This window comes from Equus przewalskii, chromosome X, assembly GCF_037783145.1.
Source record: "Equus przewalskii isolate Varuska chromosome X, EquPr2, whole genome shotgun sequence".
NCBI classification, from domain to species: Eukaryota; Metazoa; Chordata; class Mammalia; order Perissodactyla; family Equidae; genus Equus; species Equus przewalskii.
In genome coordinates, this window is record NC_091863.1 from 36,484,023 (window position 1) to 36,500,292 (window position 16,270).

The following is a 16,270-nucleotide window of genomic DNA, read 5'->3' on the forward strand; positions in this document are numbered from 1 at the left end:
AGACTTGAGCATAAAATGTAAAACTATACAAATTTTAGGAAAAAACATAGTTGAAAATCTTCAGGATCTAGGGCTAGACAGAGAGTTCTTAGACTTAACACCAAAAGCATGATCCATAAAAGAAAAAATTGATAAACTGGACCTCATCAAAACTGGAAATTTTTTTGCTCTGCAAAAGACAGGATGAAAAGACAAGCTACAGACTGGGAAAATATATGTGCGAACCACATCTTAGACAAAGGGCTAGTACCTAGAATGTATAAAGAATTCTCAAAACTCAACAGTAAAAAAAATCCAATTAGAAACGGGCAAAAAACATAAACAGACATTTCACCAAGGTGGATACACAGATGGCAAATAAGCACATGAAAAGATATCCAACTCGTTAGCCATCAAAGAAATGCTAATTAAACCCACAATGAGATATCACTACATACTTATTAGACAGCTAAAATGAAAAATAGCAACAACACTAAATGCTGACTAGGATGTAAAGAAACTAGATCACTCATACACTGCTGCCGGGAATGTAAAATGATACATTTGTTCTCAGAAATAGTTTGGTAGTATTTTAAAAAATTATTTTGTTGAGGTCATATTGGCTTATAACATTGTGTAAATTTCAGATGTACATTATTATAGATCAGTTTCTGTATAGACTGCACCATGTTCACCACCAACAGTCTAGTTTTTATCCGGCACACACATATGTGCCCCTTTATTCCTTTCCTCCTCCCCCGATCCCCTCCCTTCTGGTAATCACTAATTTGTTCTCCTCATCCATGCATTTATTTATCTTCTACATATGAGTGAAATCATACAGTGTCTGTCTTTCTCTATCTGGCTCATACATACACTGGAGAAAGGAAAGTCTCTTTAATAAATAGTGTTGGGAAAACTGGACAGTCACATGCAAAAAAATGAAACTAGACCACTATCTTACACCATACACAAAAATTAACTCAAAATGAATTAAAGACTTGAATGTAAGACCTGAAACCATAAAACTCCTAGAAAAAAACATAGGCAGTATACTCTTTGACATCAGTCTTAACAGTATCTTTTCGAACACCATGTCTACTCAGGCAAAGGAAACAAAAGAAAAAATAAACAAATGAGATTACATCAGACTAAAAAGCTTCTCCAAAGCAAAGGAAACCATGAACAAAATGAAAAGACAACCCACCAATTGGGAGAAAATAGTTTGGCAGTTCTTTTACGAAGCTAAACATGCAATTATCATATGATCCAGCAATTGCACTCTTGGGCATGTATCCCAGAAAATGAAAACACATGTCTACACAAAAACCTGTACATGAATGTTCATAGCAGCTTTATTTCCAAAAGCCAAAAACTGGAAACAGCCCAGATGTCCTTTGACAGGTAAATGGTTAAAGAAACTGTAGTACAAACATGGAATACTATTCAGCAATGAAAATGAAGGGACAACTGACACACGCAACTACCTGGATAAGTTTCCAGAGAATTCTGCCAAGTGAAAAAAAATCCCAAGAGGTACATACTTTATGATTCCATTTATGCAACATTTTCAAAGTAAAAAAATTTTAGAAATGGAAAACAGGTTAGTGGTTGCCAGGAGTTACGGACATTGTGGGGCGCAGAGGGGGGAGGTTGATGGGAAGGAGGTGGGTGTGATTAGAAAAGGGCAACAGGAGGGATCCTTGCGATGACGGAACTGTTCAGTATCTTTACTGTCGAAGTGGTCACAGTAACCGTCACCTGTGATGAATTATATAGACTAAATACACACACACACGAGTACAAGGAAAGCTTGGGCAATCTGAATAAGATGGATGGATTGTGTTAATGCTAATCTGGTTGTGCTATTATACTATAGTTTTGCAAAACGTTATCATTGGGAAAGTGGGTAAAGAGTACACAGGATCTCTCTGAATTATTTCTTATAACTGCATGTGAATTTACAATTACCTCAGTAAAAATTTCAATTAACAATAAAAGAAAAGAGGGTGTACTTTCCCTGGTAACTAGGAAAGGTTCCACTCAGGTGCCTTTTATAAGATATTAAATATGAACATGAACACAGATGAGCAATAAATGACTAAAGTCTCACAGAAATGGGGTGAAAACAGTCCTAGAAATGATAAAACAACATCTCTGTTTCAATTACCAAACTCAGATGAAGAAGAAAAGACAGCCTAAATTAACTGTTAAGCCATGCGAACTGACCTGATCTTCCCCAAAACGCTAGCAGTTGTGACCATTCCCTCCTTTGGGACGCCAAAAACATAGTTAAGAAAGCAAATCTGTGTGGCCTTCAACAGCCAATCTGGTCACTCTGTCACAGTGGAGTTGTGAGGTCAAATTCGGGCATCCTGGGGCCTGGTTAATGATGGAGTAAAAATGCCCACCTCTCCCTTCCCTTTGCTTTGTGGAATTCCCCCCGACAAAGCTGGCTCTGCCTTCTACAACTGCAGGAACAGGATAAACTGCTCAGGAAACGGCCCAAGAACTCCAAGAAGTCCCTGTACACTTGCCTATCTGGAATCCTGTTGTCGGAAGCCTGGTCTCCTAAGGGGTCCTGCCTGATGAATGCTCAGAGAAAAATCTGCTGCCTCCGGAAAAAGCCAAACTGGATGCCAACAAGGAAAAGAGAAATGTCCCTCTGCATGGCACAATAGGCCACAGAGAGGCTTTGAGTCACAACTTGCATGGTAACGTCTTCATGCTGTCCTGGCCGCTTTGTATAAACCACGCATCCCGAGAGGCTTATAACCTATTTAAGCCACAAAAGCAAATGACTTTCTTCCTCCTTTATGTTCACTGTTGCTAAAATAAGGAATATTTTGTTCCACAGCAGTAGTGGAAGACATAAGCGAGACTCTAATTCCAGAGACGCTTGTCCTAAGCTGTGAATATCCCCTCTAGTTTTTAAGGCATGGCTGCTACAAGTAGATAGGGGCAATCGACAGGCACCTATTAAGGGTCTGCCCTGGATAAGAAAGGGCAACCCAAAGAGCAATCAATTTCCCAGTCAGCTGGGGAAGGTCACAATCACATACAAAGAATGTGAAACATAACACAGGCAATAAGGTAGTAAATGAGCCGTCTGGACAATATAAGCATCAGGGTTATGCAGACAGAAAGATGGCATCTGCTGAGGTGATCAGGGAAGGCTTCAGTGAGGAGGCGAGACTGGAGCCAAGTTTTGAGGGAAGGCTAGGATCCGGATGGGAAGAGGAAGAGGCATGAGAATGCTGTCGGGGAAAGGGGTAAGGAAACCAATAATTGAGTGGAAAAGTCCAAAACCTATTGAAAGGACAGACAGTAAGCATTTGGTTTAACTGCAGTAGTCGGCTTGTTTTCCATTATGAAAAAGAAGACTTAGGAAAGAATGGTATTGTTCGAATCTTTTACAATGATGATATACTCATGTGTTACTTGTATAATTAAAAAACACAAACAAAAATTTTTTAAAGAAAGGGATGCTAAGACTGAGGAGAGCATCCAGACTCACAGGAATGGAGCCTGTGGCTGGTGTGGCAGACAAAGTTTGCTGGCTCCCAACAGCCATTATTTACTCCCTTTTCTCTTTCCCAGCTCCAAAAATAGATGGTGAAAAGTCAAGTTCCCAATGCCCCTTGTAGCAAAGGATAACCATGTGACACAATTTTAGCCAATAAGACATAAGGGGGAAACCTACTGGGGGGCTGGGAAACACTTTGTTTCCTGATATAAGAGCCTTTTTCCCTCGCTCTCCTTCCTGCTTGACTTGAACATGGTTATAAGAAGTTGTGATGTCTGGAACTGAGACAACCACTTGCAACCATGAGGGCACAAGTCTAAGAAACAAAAGCCAACATTCTGAAGATGGCAGAATGAAGAGATAAAAAGAGTCTGAGTCCTTTAGGACATTCAGCAGCTACTGCCTATACCTGAAACTGCCATACCTCGAGACTTCTTACGATATGGGGTAATTAATTTGGCTTAAGCCACTGTCAGTCAGGTATTCGGTTACTTATAGCCAAGAGTATCCTAAGTGACACAGCTTTAAAGTTCATGACAGAATACAAAAGTGACCAAAGTTAAGTGTTTGATCCCCGAATAGACAAAGTGTCTCTAATTTCTGAACCCCAAATTAACATTTAAGAATAGCAATGGAATATTTTGTCATTTCCAAAGTATGAATGGCCGCTTTAAGAAGTGGCTCAGCCTGAAATAATGTGATTCCAAGGGCATTTCAGCAGTTAGTGGGAACAAGTAACAGAATACTTTAAATCAAAACCTCCTGTGATCTGGCACAGCAAACACCTATGATTTGTCTGCCCGGCAACTCCCCATCACTAACTCCTTTCTTTGGCTATATATTTATTTTTAACAGTTTTATTGAAGTATAATTTACACATCATAAAGGTTACCTATTTAGAACATACAATTCAACGGAGTTTACTGTAATTATAAAATTGTGCAATCATCACCATAATCTAATTTTAGAACACTTTCCTCACCCCAAAAAGAAACCTCATACCCATTAGCAGTCACTCCCCATTTCCTCCCTTCCCCAACACAGGTCTAGGCAATTATTAATCCTTCTGTCTCTATAGATTTGCCTATTCTGCACATTTCACATAAATGGGATCATACAATATGTAGTCTTTTGCATGTTGTTTATAGTATAATGTTTTTGAGGTTCATCCATGCTATAGCATGTATCAGTGTTTAATTCCTTTTTATGGCCCAATAATATTCCATTATATGAACATACCACCTTTTTGATCCATTCACCAGCTGATGTACATTTGAGTTGTTTCTACTTTTTGGCTTTTATAAATAATGCTGTTATGAACATTCCTGTACACATTTTTTATGGACATATGTTTTCTTTTCTCTTGGGCCTATACCTAGGAGTGCTGTGTCATCTAGTGACTCTACGTTTAACCTTTTGTGGAACTGCAGACTTCCATGGCAGCAGCAGCATTTTACATTCCTGCCAGCAACGTATGAGGGTTCCAACTTCTACACATCCTTGTCAACACTTGTTATTATCTTTTTTGTTATAGCCAACCTAGTAGGTGTAAAGTACTATCTCATTGTGATTTTAATTTGCATTTTTCTAATGATTAATGATGTTGAACATCTTTTCATGTGCTTATTGGCTATTTGTACAGTTTCTCTGAAGCAATGTCTATTCAGATTCTTTGCCCATTTTTAATTGGATTATTTGTCTTTTTATTGTCAAGTTTTGAGAGCTCTTTATATATACTGGATATAAGTCCTGCATCAGATGTATGCTTTACAAGTAGTTTCTCCCATAGTATAGGCTGCCTTTTCACTTTTTTCATGGTTTCTTTTAAAGCACAACTTTGGCTGTTTATTGCAGCATTATTTGTAATACCAAAAGACTAGAAGTAACATGACTATACATCAAAAGGGAATGGGTTGAATAAACTATGGTATGTTCACACAATGGAGTACTAGGTAGCTGTGAATGGAATCCACAATCCAATGGAATGAGGATAGCTCTATATACTACTATGAAGAGATCTCCAAGACATACTATTAAAAGGAAAAATGGAAGGTACAAGAGAATGTGTAGAATATGCTACCATTTATTTCATAAGAGACTATGTGAATATGTGAATATATTTAAAAATTTGCTGTTTTAAAAAACAAAAAAGGAAGGATAACCCAAAACTAAATAAATAGGGTTTTTTAAAGTTACTGCTAGAGGGAGGGAATAAGATTGAAGGGACAGGAATAAAAGCTAGAATTGTCTGAACGTACCTCACTTTATAAATTTGACTTTGAAGCCACATAAATGTTTTATTTTTACATTACAATAAAACAAAATTTTTTAAGTTAAAAAGCAAAATGAAATGAATGAACCTAACTGGGTATTGAGTCATTGACTTAACCATACTGTCAGGAAACATTTAAATGAAATTAAAACCCAATAATTTCACCATACATTCCTAACGGGATATATCCTAAAAACAAAAAGAACTACAAAGAAATCTTAAACTATTTTCAAAACTCAAACTGTTAATAATAATGTTGTTATTATTAATCAAAAGCTATGATATGGATATATATTTTATTTATGGTGGGATAAAGCAAGTAATTATGCTAATATCCTTATGAATCAAGATTTTCAGTGTAAGTAAAAGTATAGAATCAAAGAACTTACTTAAAAACCCTATAATCCTTAATTCACATTTGAAATTTGGATTCATGTTGTAGGGGAGGAAGACATTTCCTCTACCCACTGTGGGTTCTTCTGTTGTATTTTATCTTTAAAAATGTATATATATTTTCTAGCTTTGATTTAAGAGAACGAAAATTCAAGCCACAGACTGGGAGAAAATGCAAACCACATATCCAACAATGGACTTGTAGCCAGAATATATAAAGAACTCTCAAAACTCAACAGTAAGGAAACAACTCAATTAAAGAGGGGCAAAAGACTTCCATAGCAGCAGCAGCATTTTACATACCTGCCAGCAACATATGAGGGTTCCAATCTCTTTCACCAAAGAGGATATATGGATGGCAAATAAGCACATGAAAAGATGTTCAACATCACTAGCCATTAGAGAATTAAAAACCTAAATCAAGTTGAGATACCACTACGCACCTATTAGAAAGGTTAAAATCCAAAACACTGATTTGTAGCCAATTGCTTACAGGGACTCAGAGCAACAGGAACTCTCATTCATTGCTGGTGGGAATGCAAAATGGTACAGCCACTGTAGAAGACAGTTTTACAATTTCTCATAAAGTTAAACATACACCTATGGCCAGTTCCTGCCAAGTCCAAGCATCCTGACAAAGTCAAGTATCCTGCCATTCAGAGGAAAGCAGTGGCCATTTTGCTGCAATTTTCAACTTCTCACCTGTATAAGCACAGCTTTCTTTGTTTAACAGGTAGCAAGAGAAAGACCAGAATCTTCCCATTTCAGTTAAAAATGAAATCTAGGAGTGCTTATCTCAAATTTGACCCAGAATTAAGTATGTGTGTGGCAAAATACAAGTGTAAGTTTCACACTGAAGAGGTAATTTTTATTCTTTATTTTTAGTTTTAAAAAAGTAATATTCTTATATACGTATATACTTCACTTTATATATACCATATACACACACACACACACACACGCACCCCTCACTATATATATATAGGTCTATAAGGGGATCAAGATTATGACAATTTTGTAATTGCCTATATTTGAGCTTGATCATGTAAGTTAGCAAAAAAACTTAATTTTCAAGTCTCATATAAAATTGTGTCTCAGGCTATAATATTCTTTTTTTTTAAAGATTTTATTTTTTTCCTTTTTCTCCCCAAAGCCCCCAAGTACATAGTTGTATATTTTCAGTTGTGAGTCCTTCTAGTTGTGGCATGTGGGACGCTGCCTCAACGTGGCCTGACGACCGGTGCCATGTCCGCGCCCAGGATCCGAACTGGCAAAACCCTGGGCTGTGGGAGCAGAGCGTGCGAACTTAACCACTTGGCCACGGGGCCGGCCCCAGGCTATAGTATTCTTACTCATATTGCTTTGTCATATGGTTTTAGTAGCTTTATTTAACATTGTCAATATATTCTCACACTGTAAACAGCATTAATTAAGTGAATTTACAACCTTTTATTTAAATGAAATCAACTGAGCCTACTTTTAGAAAAAGTAAATCCCATCTTGGATTAAAATAGTTATTTAACAGAAATGTATTATGCTGCCTTATGAATTTTTTAAATGTATGAAAAGGAAAGAAAGTAAGCTAAGCTTAACTGCCTGTTTGTTTCTCAAGAAAAGCTTGCTAAAAGTCGTTTCTAGCTTTAAATAGGGGAGCAAACTACTCTCACTCATCCCATATACCACATATCATACCTTACTAGCACCCTCTATAGCAGAAACTATGAGAGGTTTTTTAGGCCTACTTGGAAAGGGGAAAAAGGCCAGGGGGAAATCAAACAGGAAATTTTACAATAAGAAAAAACCCTGAAGTTTCCTCTGCTACACTCCCACTTGCATTAGAGTAAACATCCTTTGTGGGAAAGGGAAACCACAGAGCTTAGGGGAATAAACTGGCTGAAATCAACAAATCCATAGAAAAATTATTACTCTTTACTCAAAAGAGACCATTATTATTGGGTCATTATATCTAAAGCTCATGGATCATGCTAATGTACCATAGGCTGTAGAAATCATTTTTACACAGGACTTCTCTGAGACCTGAAAATCATTTCAAAAGTTTCTCTAGGGTAAAAAGATTGAGATTTGCGGTGATGAAAACGTCTTGAAACTACTAGTTCGAGGTGATAGTTGCAGAACACTGAGAATGTACTAAATGCCACTGAATTGCACACTTTTAAATGGTCAATTTTATGTTATATGAAGTTTACCTCAATAAAACAACAACAACAAAACACTGAAGGCAGCTGACTAGGATCTGTTGAGGCTTTCGGAAGTGTGAGAGACTAGATCTGGCCTTGAAGGAAGATGCAGATCTGACTTTAAAACAGAGGCAAGAATTGGTGGAGATGGCTCTACTGAGCGTGTTTTTCCAAACTCTGATTGTAACCACAATAACAAATAGATTTTAGTGCAACCCAGTCCACACACACACGTGACAGGAAAAAAGGTTCGTGAAACAATACTTACTCTTCCCAAGCATAATACATTCTGATTTTTTATTCTATTCTATTCTGTTTCTTTCTTTCCTTTTTTTTTTTTAAATTCATTAATGATTTCACAAAGTGAGTGGCAAATTCCAATAGCCTCAGGTGTCAGGCTAAGGGGTTTGGACTCAATACATGTTATTTTAAGGCAATGGCATTGACCGCTAAGAACGTAACCAGGAATCTGTAGGCAGAGTTTTAGATTGGGAAAACTCTCTACCTTGTAAATAAACTGATTGTTTTATGATTATATTTGTCGTTGGGCTAAATTTAAATCGACTTATCTAACATCACATGATGGAAGTCAATATGTGTACTATGTATTACTCATAGTGTTTTTCTCTTTCAGTCGTTTATCATTTAAATCACTGGTAAATTTCCCAAAGAACAATTTTCCTTATATATCAATATGCACGCTTATATTAGTCTAGATAAAAATAAATTTCAAGGTATTGCTCGCACCTTTTTGTAAGAGAGACAGAGAGATTCCGAATTTGTTTTATTTTACTGTTGTGAATTCGAACCATTTTTTTTTCTTCTTAAGCAAACAGTTGCTTCACTATAAATTAGATGATGGACTATTTACAACAACCCCTCCTAAGATGGTGCAAGGCAGCTTCATAAAAAACAAAGTGGGCTCCTGATCACTCATTAGAAGGCCTTCAGGATCAGCTATACAACCACCTGCCCAAAATGCTGTAGAAAGCATTTTCAGCTTTGGCTGGAAATGTCCCTTTTAACTTGACTATCTTATCATTTTTGATAATATGCCCGAGATTTTCTTAGCTCAATACAAATGCAGCATGTAAATGGTTGGAAAAAGATGCTGTGTGTCTGGAATGTAGCTATGATCTTTCCCCAAGGTTTTCAATTAATTCACATCAAAATCATTTTAATGTCATCAATGGTACGAATGCTTATATTTTAGAAAGCACAATACTTCCTGTATTTCAGAGACAGAAGTGCAGGTTGCATATCGCCTAGCTGTGGACAGAAATCAATTTGTTCTCATGACTGACTACCAGCAGCTAATTAAGGCGGGGAACAAGCACCTTTTTAATTTCTAAGAAAAAGCAGTAAAAGCTAGCTTAAACCCAAACAGCCAGTAATTATGCTATCTCCAGGTGGTCAAGGTTTTTCACTTGATAATTTAATTCAGCAAGCCAGGCTCTGTAAGGGGTTGGGGGCTTGGTAAAAATGCCATATTTGACTTTACTGACTTCCTGACCATTCTGTGCCAGAAAGCATGCAAATTTTTTAACTAAATACAAGTTTTTAAAACAAAACTAATTTTTTGGCAACACACAGTACATTTAGTACCAAGGCTAGTGTAACAATTTTTTAATGTAGCCACCTGATTTGGACACATACTAGGATACTCAATGTATAAATACTGACTTGTTGAATGACAGCCCAAGGTATCTAATAAGTATACTGTTATTCCCTGATTCATACACATGCACGCATGCACGCATGCACACACTTCTGTTGGTCTGAGGCATAAAGTAAATAAATAATTTTTTAAATACACTCACGAGTCTAGAAGCAGACCCACACGTATTTGGATACTTGATTTATGACAAAGGTAGCTCTACAGAGAAGTGGAGAAAGGGCTGGCCTTTTCCAAAAACGTGCTAATGTCAAGACAACAGGCCCCAAATGGAGTCGCTTATGCTAAGCCTCACATCACCAAACTGAAACTGAACTTACAGTTTCAGCTTTTCCAGAAAGAGAATCTTAAACCTGCCAATCATGAATCATCGCCTGATCAGCATTAGTTAGGTAACCCGCCTGATAAACCCCTGCCATCCCCTAAAGGAAAGTAACCTTACAATAATCAAGCCAACTTCTGCCTAGTACAACTTCCTTATTCCCGCTCCCTTCCACCTATACAGTCTCTTGCCTTATATAGCCAGTTCTTCGGAGCTCCTTTCTATCTGCTAGGCTGGATGCTGCCCGATTCATGAATCGCTGAATTAAGCCAATAAGATCTTTAAAATTTACTCAGTTGAACTTTGTTCTTTAACAGATGGTTCTGGGTCAACCCAATATCCACATGGGAAAAAAATACAACCTGACCCCTCCCTCTTTTCATACACACACACACAAATTTCTTCTAGTTAGATTATAGATCTAACTGCAAGTTTGTAAAAACAACAAAATTCCAGAAGATAACACAGGAAAACATCATCGTGAACTTGGTGTAAGGAACTATTTCTTAAATAGGAAACAAAAAGCACTAATCCAAAGCAAAAATTATTCATCACAAACACCATTAAGAGAGTGAAAAGGCCAACCAAAGACTAGAAGATATTTACAACACATCTATCTGACAAAGGAGCCATATCCAAAATCTATATAGAACTCCTACAAATCACTAAGAAAAAGGCAGGCAACCCAGTAGAAAATTAGACAAGAGACAGGCACTACACAAAAGAGAATATCTAAATGACCAATAAGTGTGTAAAACGTCCTCAACTTTGTTAGGAAATCCGGGAAGCACAGATTAAAACTGCAGAGTTGCACTACATCCACTGATCAAAATAACTAAAGTCTAAAAGATTAACAATATCAAGTGTTAGAAACAACATGGAGCAATAGGAACATAAAATGCTGGTGGGGAATTTAAATTGAAATAATCACTTTGACAGTGTCTACTAAAGCTGAACATATGAATACCAGATGATCTAGCAATTGCACCAAGAGACATGAACAAGAACAGGCACAGCAAACTATGCTTAATAACCCCAAACCAACTCTCTGTCAAGAGTAAAATGTGTCTATCAATGATGTGACACTCACACAATGGAACACTATAGAGCAATGAAAATGTACAAACTACCTCTACAGACAGCCACACGAACAAATCTCAGAAACAATGTTGAGCTAAAAAAAAAAGCCAGTCACCAAAGAATAAACATTGGACATTTCCATTGATAAAAAGTTCAAAAGCAAGCAAAATCGAACTATAGTGACAGCAGCCAGGATAGCGGTTACCTTTAGAGAGTAGGGAAGTGGTAATGACCAGGAAGTGTCCTAAGAAGGGTTGCCACGTAAAATACTAGACGCTCAGTTAAATTTGGATATCAGATAAAGAACAAATCATCTTTCAGTATAAGTAGGTCCCAAGAAATATTTGGGTTATGCCTTTTTATTTGCTAACTTTGGCAACCGTAATCCAGAGAGATTCTTTTGGGATACTGGTAATATTTTATTTCTTGATGTTCATTCTGTGATCATCCATTGTGCATTTTCCTGTATATGTGTTGTACTTTACAATTAAAAACAAGTTAAAAAAAAGCAAAAGTACACTCAGTACAGCCTTACAGATTTTAAAATATCTCATCCGACCACTGTTTTTCCTTCCCACTCTAAATCACTGCGTGTGAGAGCCGTGGTACTTCTGCAGGAGGTGGGCATCTGTAATCTGAAGTGTTGCTGGGCCCAAAGCTGTGGGCTCTACTTTCAATTTTTATTAAAATGACTTTTACACAGCATGCTTCTTTACTTCTGGAATCTTTTTTCATGCCCTGCCTCTCAGAGGTCTTTCTTATTTGTGTGGTTGGCTTAATCTTACCAAAGGGCAGCCTCTACCCATCAGCCAAGAAATACACAAACCAGTGTGCAAGAAGAGAGTTGGACTAACCAGCCAACATGTGGGGGTCAGAATCTAGTGGCCTGAAGCTACAAAGAAAACTGCTACTTTGGGGCCAACAACTTTACGGATAAAGTCAAATGCTTCCCTCTGCTGCCCGCTTTCTGAGTGTATCAGAGGTTTACACAAACACCTGGAGTGGCGCCACCTTGTTCCCTCCCACCAGTGGATTACTTACCTTCTTCCTACAGACACGGGACGATCCAAGTAAAGAGTAGTGACCAGCGGAAACAAAAGCTGAATCATTTTTCCGCTGTTGTTTAAATAAGGTGCTATTCATGGGCAAAAGTTCTTTCCTGCTCAGGGTTTTTTGTGTTGTTTTGTACCTTCATCTTGTTTTGAAATGAACCCTTCCCAATCCAAAATAAAGAAAAAAACTCCTAGTTTGGGTGCTTCTCTCCTTAAAGTTTAGGATCAAACTTTAAGGAACTCTCACCTGCCCCCTACCAGCCTTGAGAGTGCCAGGTTTCTTCACTCTAATAACAAACTTGCTCTCTTTCACACAGGGTATTAAAGATAACGATCAGGCTCCTGGGCCGTGGAGACAGGTTGCCTGGAAGAAACCCAGCTTCACCAGTGAGATTGTGCATCTCTGGCCACTGAGTGACTCATTGCTCTGTGCCTCAGTTTCCTCAACTGTAAAATGGGAATAAAAATACTACCTAATATAAAGGGCTGTCGGGAGCATCAAACGCCGTGTAAAGCGATGAAAGCACATGGCACAACTGAAACGCTCAAGGACAGTTTTAATCATCATCACTACCACTGGCTACCTTTGAGGGTCCTGCCACCCATAAAGACTCTACTTAATGTATGTAATGCAGGAAAAGCATCCAGATGCAGTTTGAGAGATAGGGGGAAGGAGAGGCCGAGAGTAAGGGTTCCGCCAGCCTAGAAAGTTTGGTCCAAGTTGTGCCCAATTCACTTAGAAGGCGAAGCAGCGGCAGGCGGCCTCCACTAGGGTCTGGGAGGTGACCACGCCTGGACCCCACTCCGGCCAGGACTTCTGACCCAGGGCGCCCTCACTACTCACGTTGCGGTTGAGGCTGTAGCCAGGCAGAAACGGCAGGGCCATGGCTCTGAGTGTCCAAAAGTCAAGGGTCCCAGAGGAAAGGGGCCGTTAGGCAGCAGCCGCCCGCGGGCCACGTTGTTTGACCCCCTACGTTACCTAGAGACCAGAGGCGGTGTCATCGAAGGAGGAGGGGCGGCGGCGGGCGGGGGCTCTGGGCGGGGCCCGAGTAGGGGCGGGGCCAGGCGGGCAGCTCCGCGCGCACCTCCTCCCCCGCCCACCCCCGCTCCACTCGGCCGGCGCGTGCAGGTCCCCGAGGCTTTTCTCTCCATCCGCATTGTGCACACACAAAGACTGACAACTACACCATTCCCCGCACCCGCTGCTTTCTGGTTTAACCCCTTACAGAGCTCAAAGCCTTTCCGGTACTTAAGCTCCTCTGATTCTTGCCACAAAATTTTTTTCCATTTGGTTACTAAATTTAGTTCAGATACACAGAAAAGTGCAGAAAATAATATGACACCCGTGCGCTACCAGAAATGTAACACCAGTTAATGTTACATTTACATCAGCTTTTATTTTGTCATTAAAACGTTCGAGATGAATCCAAAGCCACACAGACCCCATCTGTCTTCGCCCCTCCCCACGAAAACCCATTCAGCGGTAACCACCATCCTCAGTCCTTGCTCTGTACATTTTTATATTTGAACTAAATATTTGTAAAGTGCTCGTTCCTGGCCCAATCAGGGGGGCCACACAGGTCAGGTGGCACAAAACGCGGCCCCTGTCACTCCGTCATGCACCCAAGATGCCCAGGACAAGGGCCTCCTCGATTCCTCTTCCCACACCTGCAGCTAACCCCTCCCTAAGGCCTACTGGTTGGACAAGCTGGTGTCTCTCGGTCACCACTGCCTCTGTCTCGGTTGGGGCCCCATTATTTCCTGCCTAGTTTTCTTTAAAAAAACGACAACAACTAAATGGTCTTGCCTCTTGAGCCATCCTATTACAATTTGTGATGCCCCTGTTACTCTTCTGCTTCCATATTCTTCTAGCCTTTCCGGCCCCTTCAGGTCGCCAACTCCTCAGCCGGGTCAGAGCCTCAGTCAGGGGGCGCCTACCAATGCCCTCCATCCCTGTCTTTGCCCTCCTCCTCTACTCCAGCTCTGAAAAACCACTGGCAGTTTCCACACCGGACTGCGGTTTCGTCCCTCTGGGATTTTGCAAATGTCACTCACTATCTGCTAGAAACACTCTTCCTTCCTATCTTTCACCTGGGTAGCCTCTTCTTGTCTTCCAGGACTTGGTTCAGTGTAGGAGAGAGGCGTGGAGGCTTTGCCATTTCTGGGAAATGGTCTTTCAGCTTCTCCACTCCCTAATCTGTATTAGGTGTTCCTTCTGTGGCTTTCTCGGTGCTGCATCGTAACCATGCGTTTACTTGACTCTCTTCAGAGGCCCCCAAATTCCTCCAGAGCAGAGACTCTATCTCCTTTTTGATTCATAAACAGCATACATTATTTTCTGTTAATAAATTTTACACTACAAATTTCTGCCACCTGCCTTTTTCACTTAAGATTTTATTTTTGAGATTTCTACGTTAACACATATAAATACATTTCATTCATTTTAAACACATTGTATGGTTATACCACAAATTACTGATCCATCTTTTGTCATCTGTTGATGACAATTAGGTTGTTTCCAATTTTTCATTTGTTGCCAACAATGCTGCATCCACAATCCCCTCCTATTCCTTTGAAGATTATCTAGGCTACTACCCTGAGCTAGAACGGTTCACACCTTCAACTTTACTAGATCTTGCTAAACAATCTCCAGAATCTTCGAACCCCCAATTTAAAAAGTTCCCTTTCCCCTTCATCCTTTCAACAATGGGTACTATCAAATTGTATGATTTTGAACAATCGTCTTACCAAATGTGAAATGGTATACCATTCTTATTTTGTTTCTCGCTAATTCCTAGTGCAATTAGTTGCCTTTTCACATCTTGTTACCTTCTTCTGTGACTCATCTATTCATATCCTTGGCTGATTTTTCTATTTGACCTTTTTTTTTTTTAAGATTTTATTTTTTCCTTTTTCTCCCCAAAGCCCCCCGGTACATAGTTGTGTATTCTTCGCTGTGGGTTCCTCTAGTTGTGGCATGTGGGATGCTGCCTCAGCGTGGTCTGATGAGCAGTGCCATGTCCGCGCCCAGGATTCGAACCAACGAAACACTGGGCCGCCTGCAGCGGAGCGCGCGAACTTAACCACTCGGCCACGGGGCCAGCCCCCCTATTTGACCATTTTTAATTTTTTAAATATATTCAGGATACTAATCCAAGCATGGCAAATATCTTCTCATCATTTGTGGTTTGTCTTTTAACTCCATTTCTAGAGTTCTTTATGGTACACGAATGTGTCATTTTACTCTGTTCAACTAGAGCATTCTTTCTCATTATGGTTTGTGTTTTGTATATGAATTCCAAAAATCCTATAGAACAAAATTATTCTCCTACATGTTCTTACAAATATTTTCAAATATTTCTTTTTTGTTACTTTTTAAATTAAAATGATTTCAAACCAATAGAAAAGTTGCAAGAATAGTACAAAGAACTCCTGCTTACCCTTCACACAGATTACCCCAATTGTTTTGTATTTTACCATAGTTGTTTTATCATTGTCTTATATATACAATTTTTTCCATTTTAGAGTAAATAGCAGACATCGTGCCCCTTTACCCCTAAATACTTCAGTGTACATTTCCTAATGACAAGGACATTATCTTACATAACTGAAGTACAATAATCAAAATCAGAAAATTAGTGTTAATAAAATACTATTTTCTAATCTAAAATACTTATTCAAATTTTGTCGATTGTCCCCAAAATATTTTTAGCAAAAAAATTAATTTTAAACAATCTGTCCCAGAATCTGATCCAGTATCACAGAATAGTTGT

General features: G+C 39.0%; 1 protein-coding gene across 1 annotated transcript in view; it reads right to left on the reverse strand.

Moving 5' to 3' along the window:
* Window positions 1–13,604, reverse strand: part of EFHC2 (EF-hand domain containing 2) — a 178,531-nt gene extending 164,927 nt beyond the window's left edge. The window contains exon 1 of the mRNA XM_070605966.1: window positions 13,342–13,604. Within this exon, the coding sequence (XP_070462067.1) occupies window positions 13,342–13,383 (42 nt within the window). The 5' untranslated portion in view covers window positions 13,384–13,604. The remainder of the gene's footprint in view (window positions 1–13,341) is intronic.
* Between the last annotated feature and the right edge of the window lie 2,666 nt (window positions 13,605–16,270).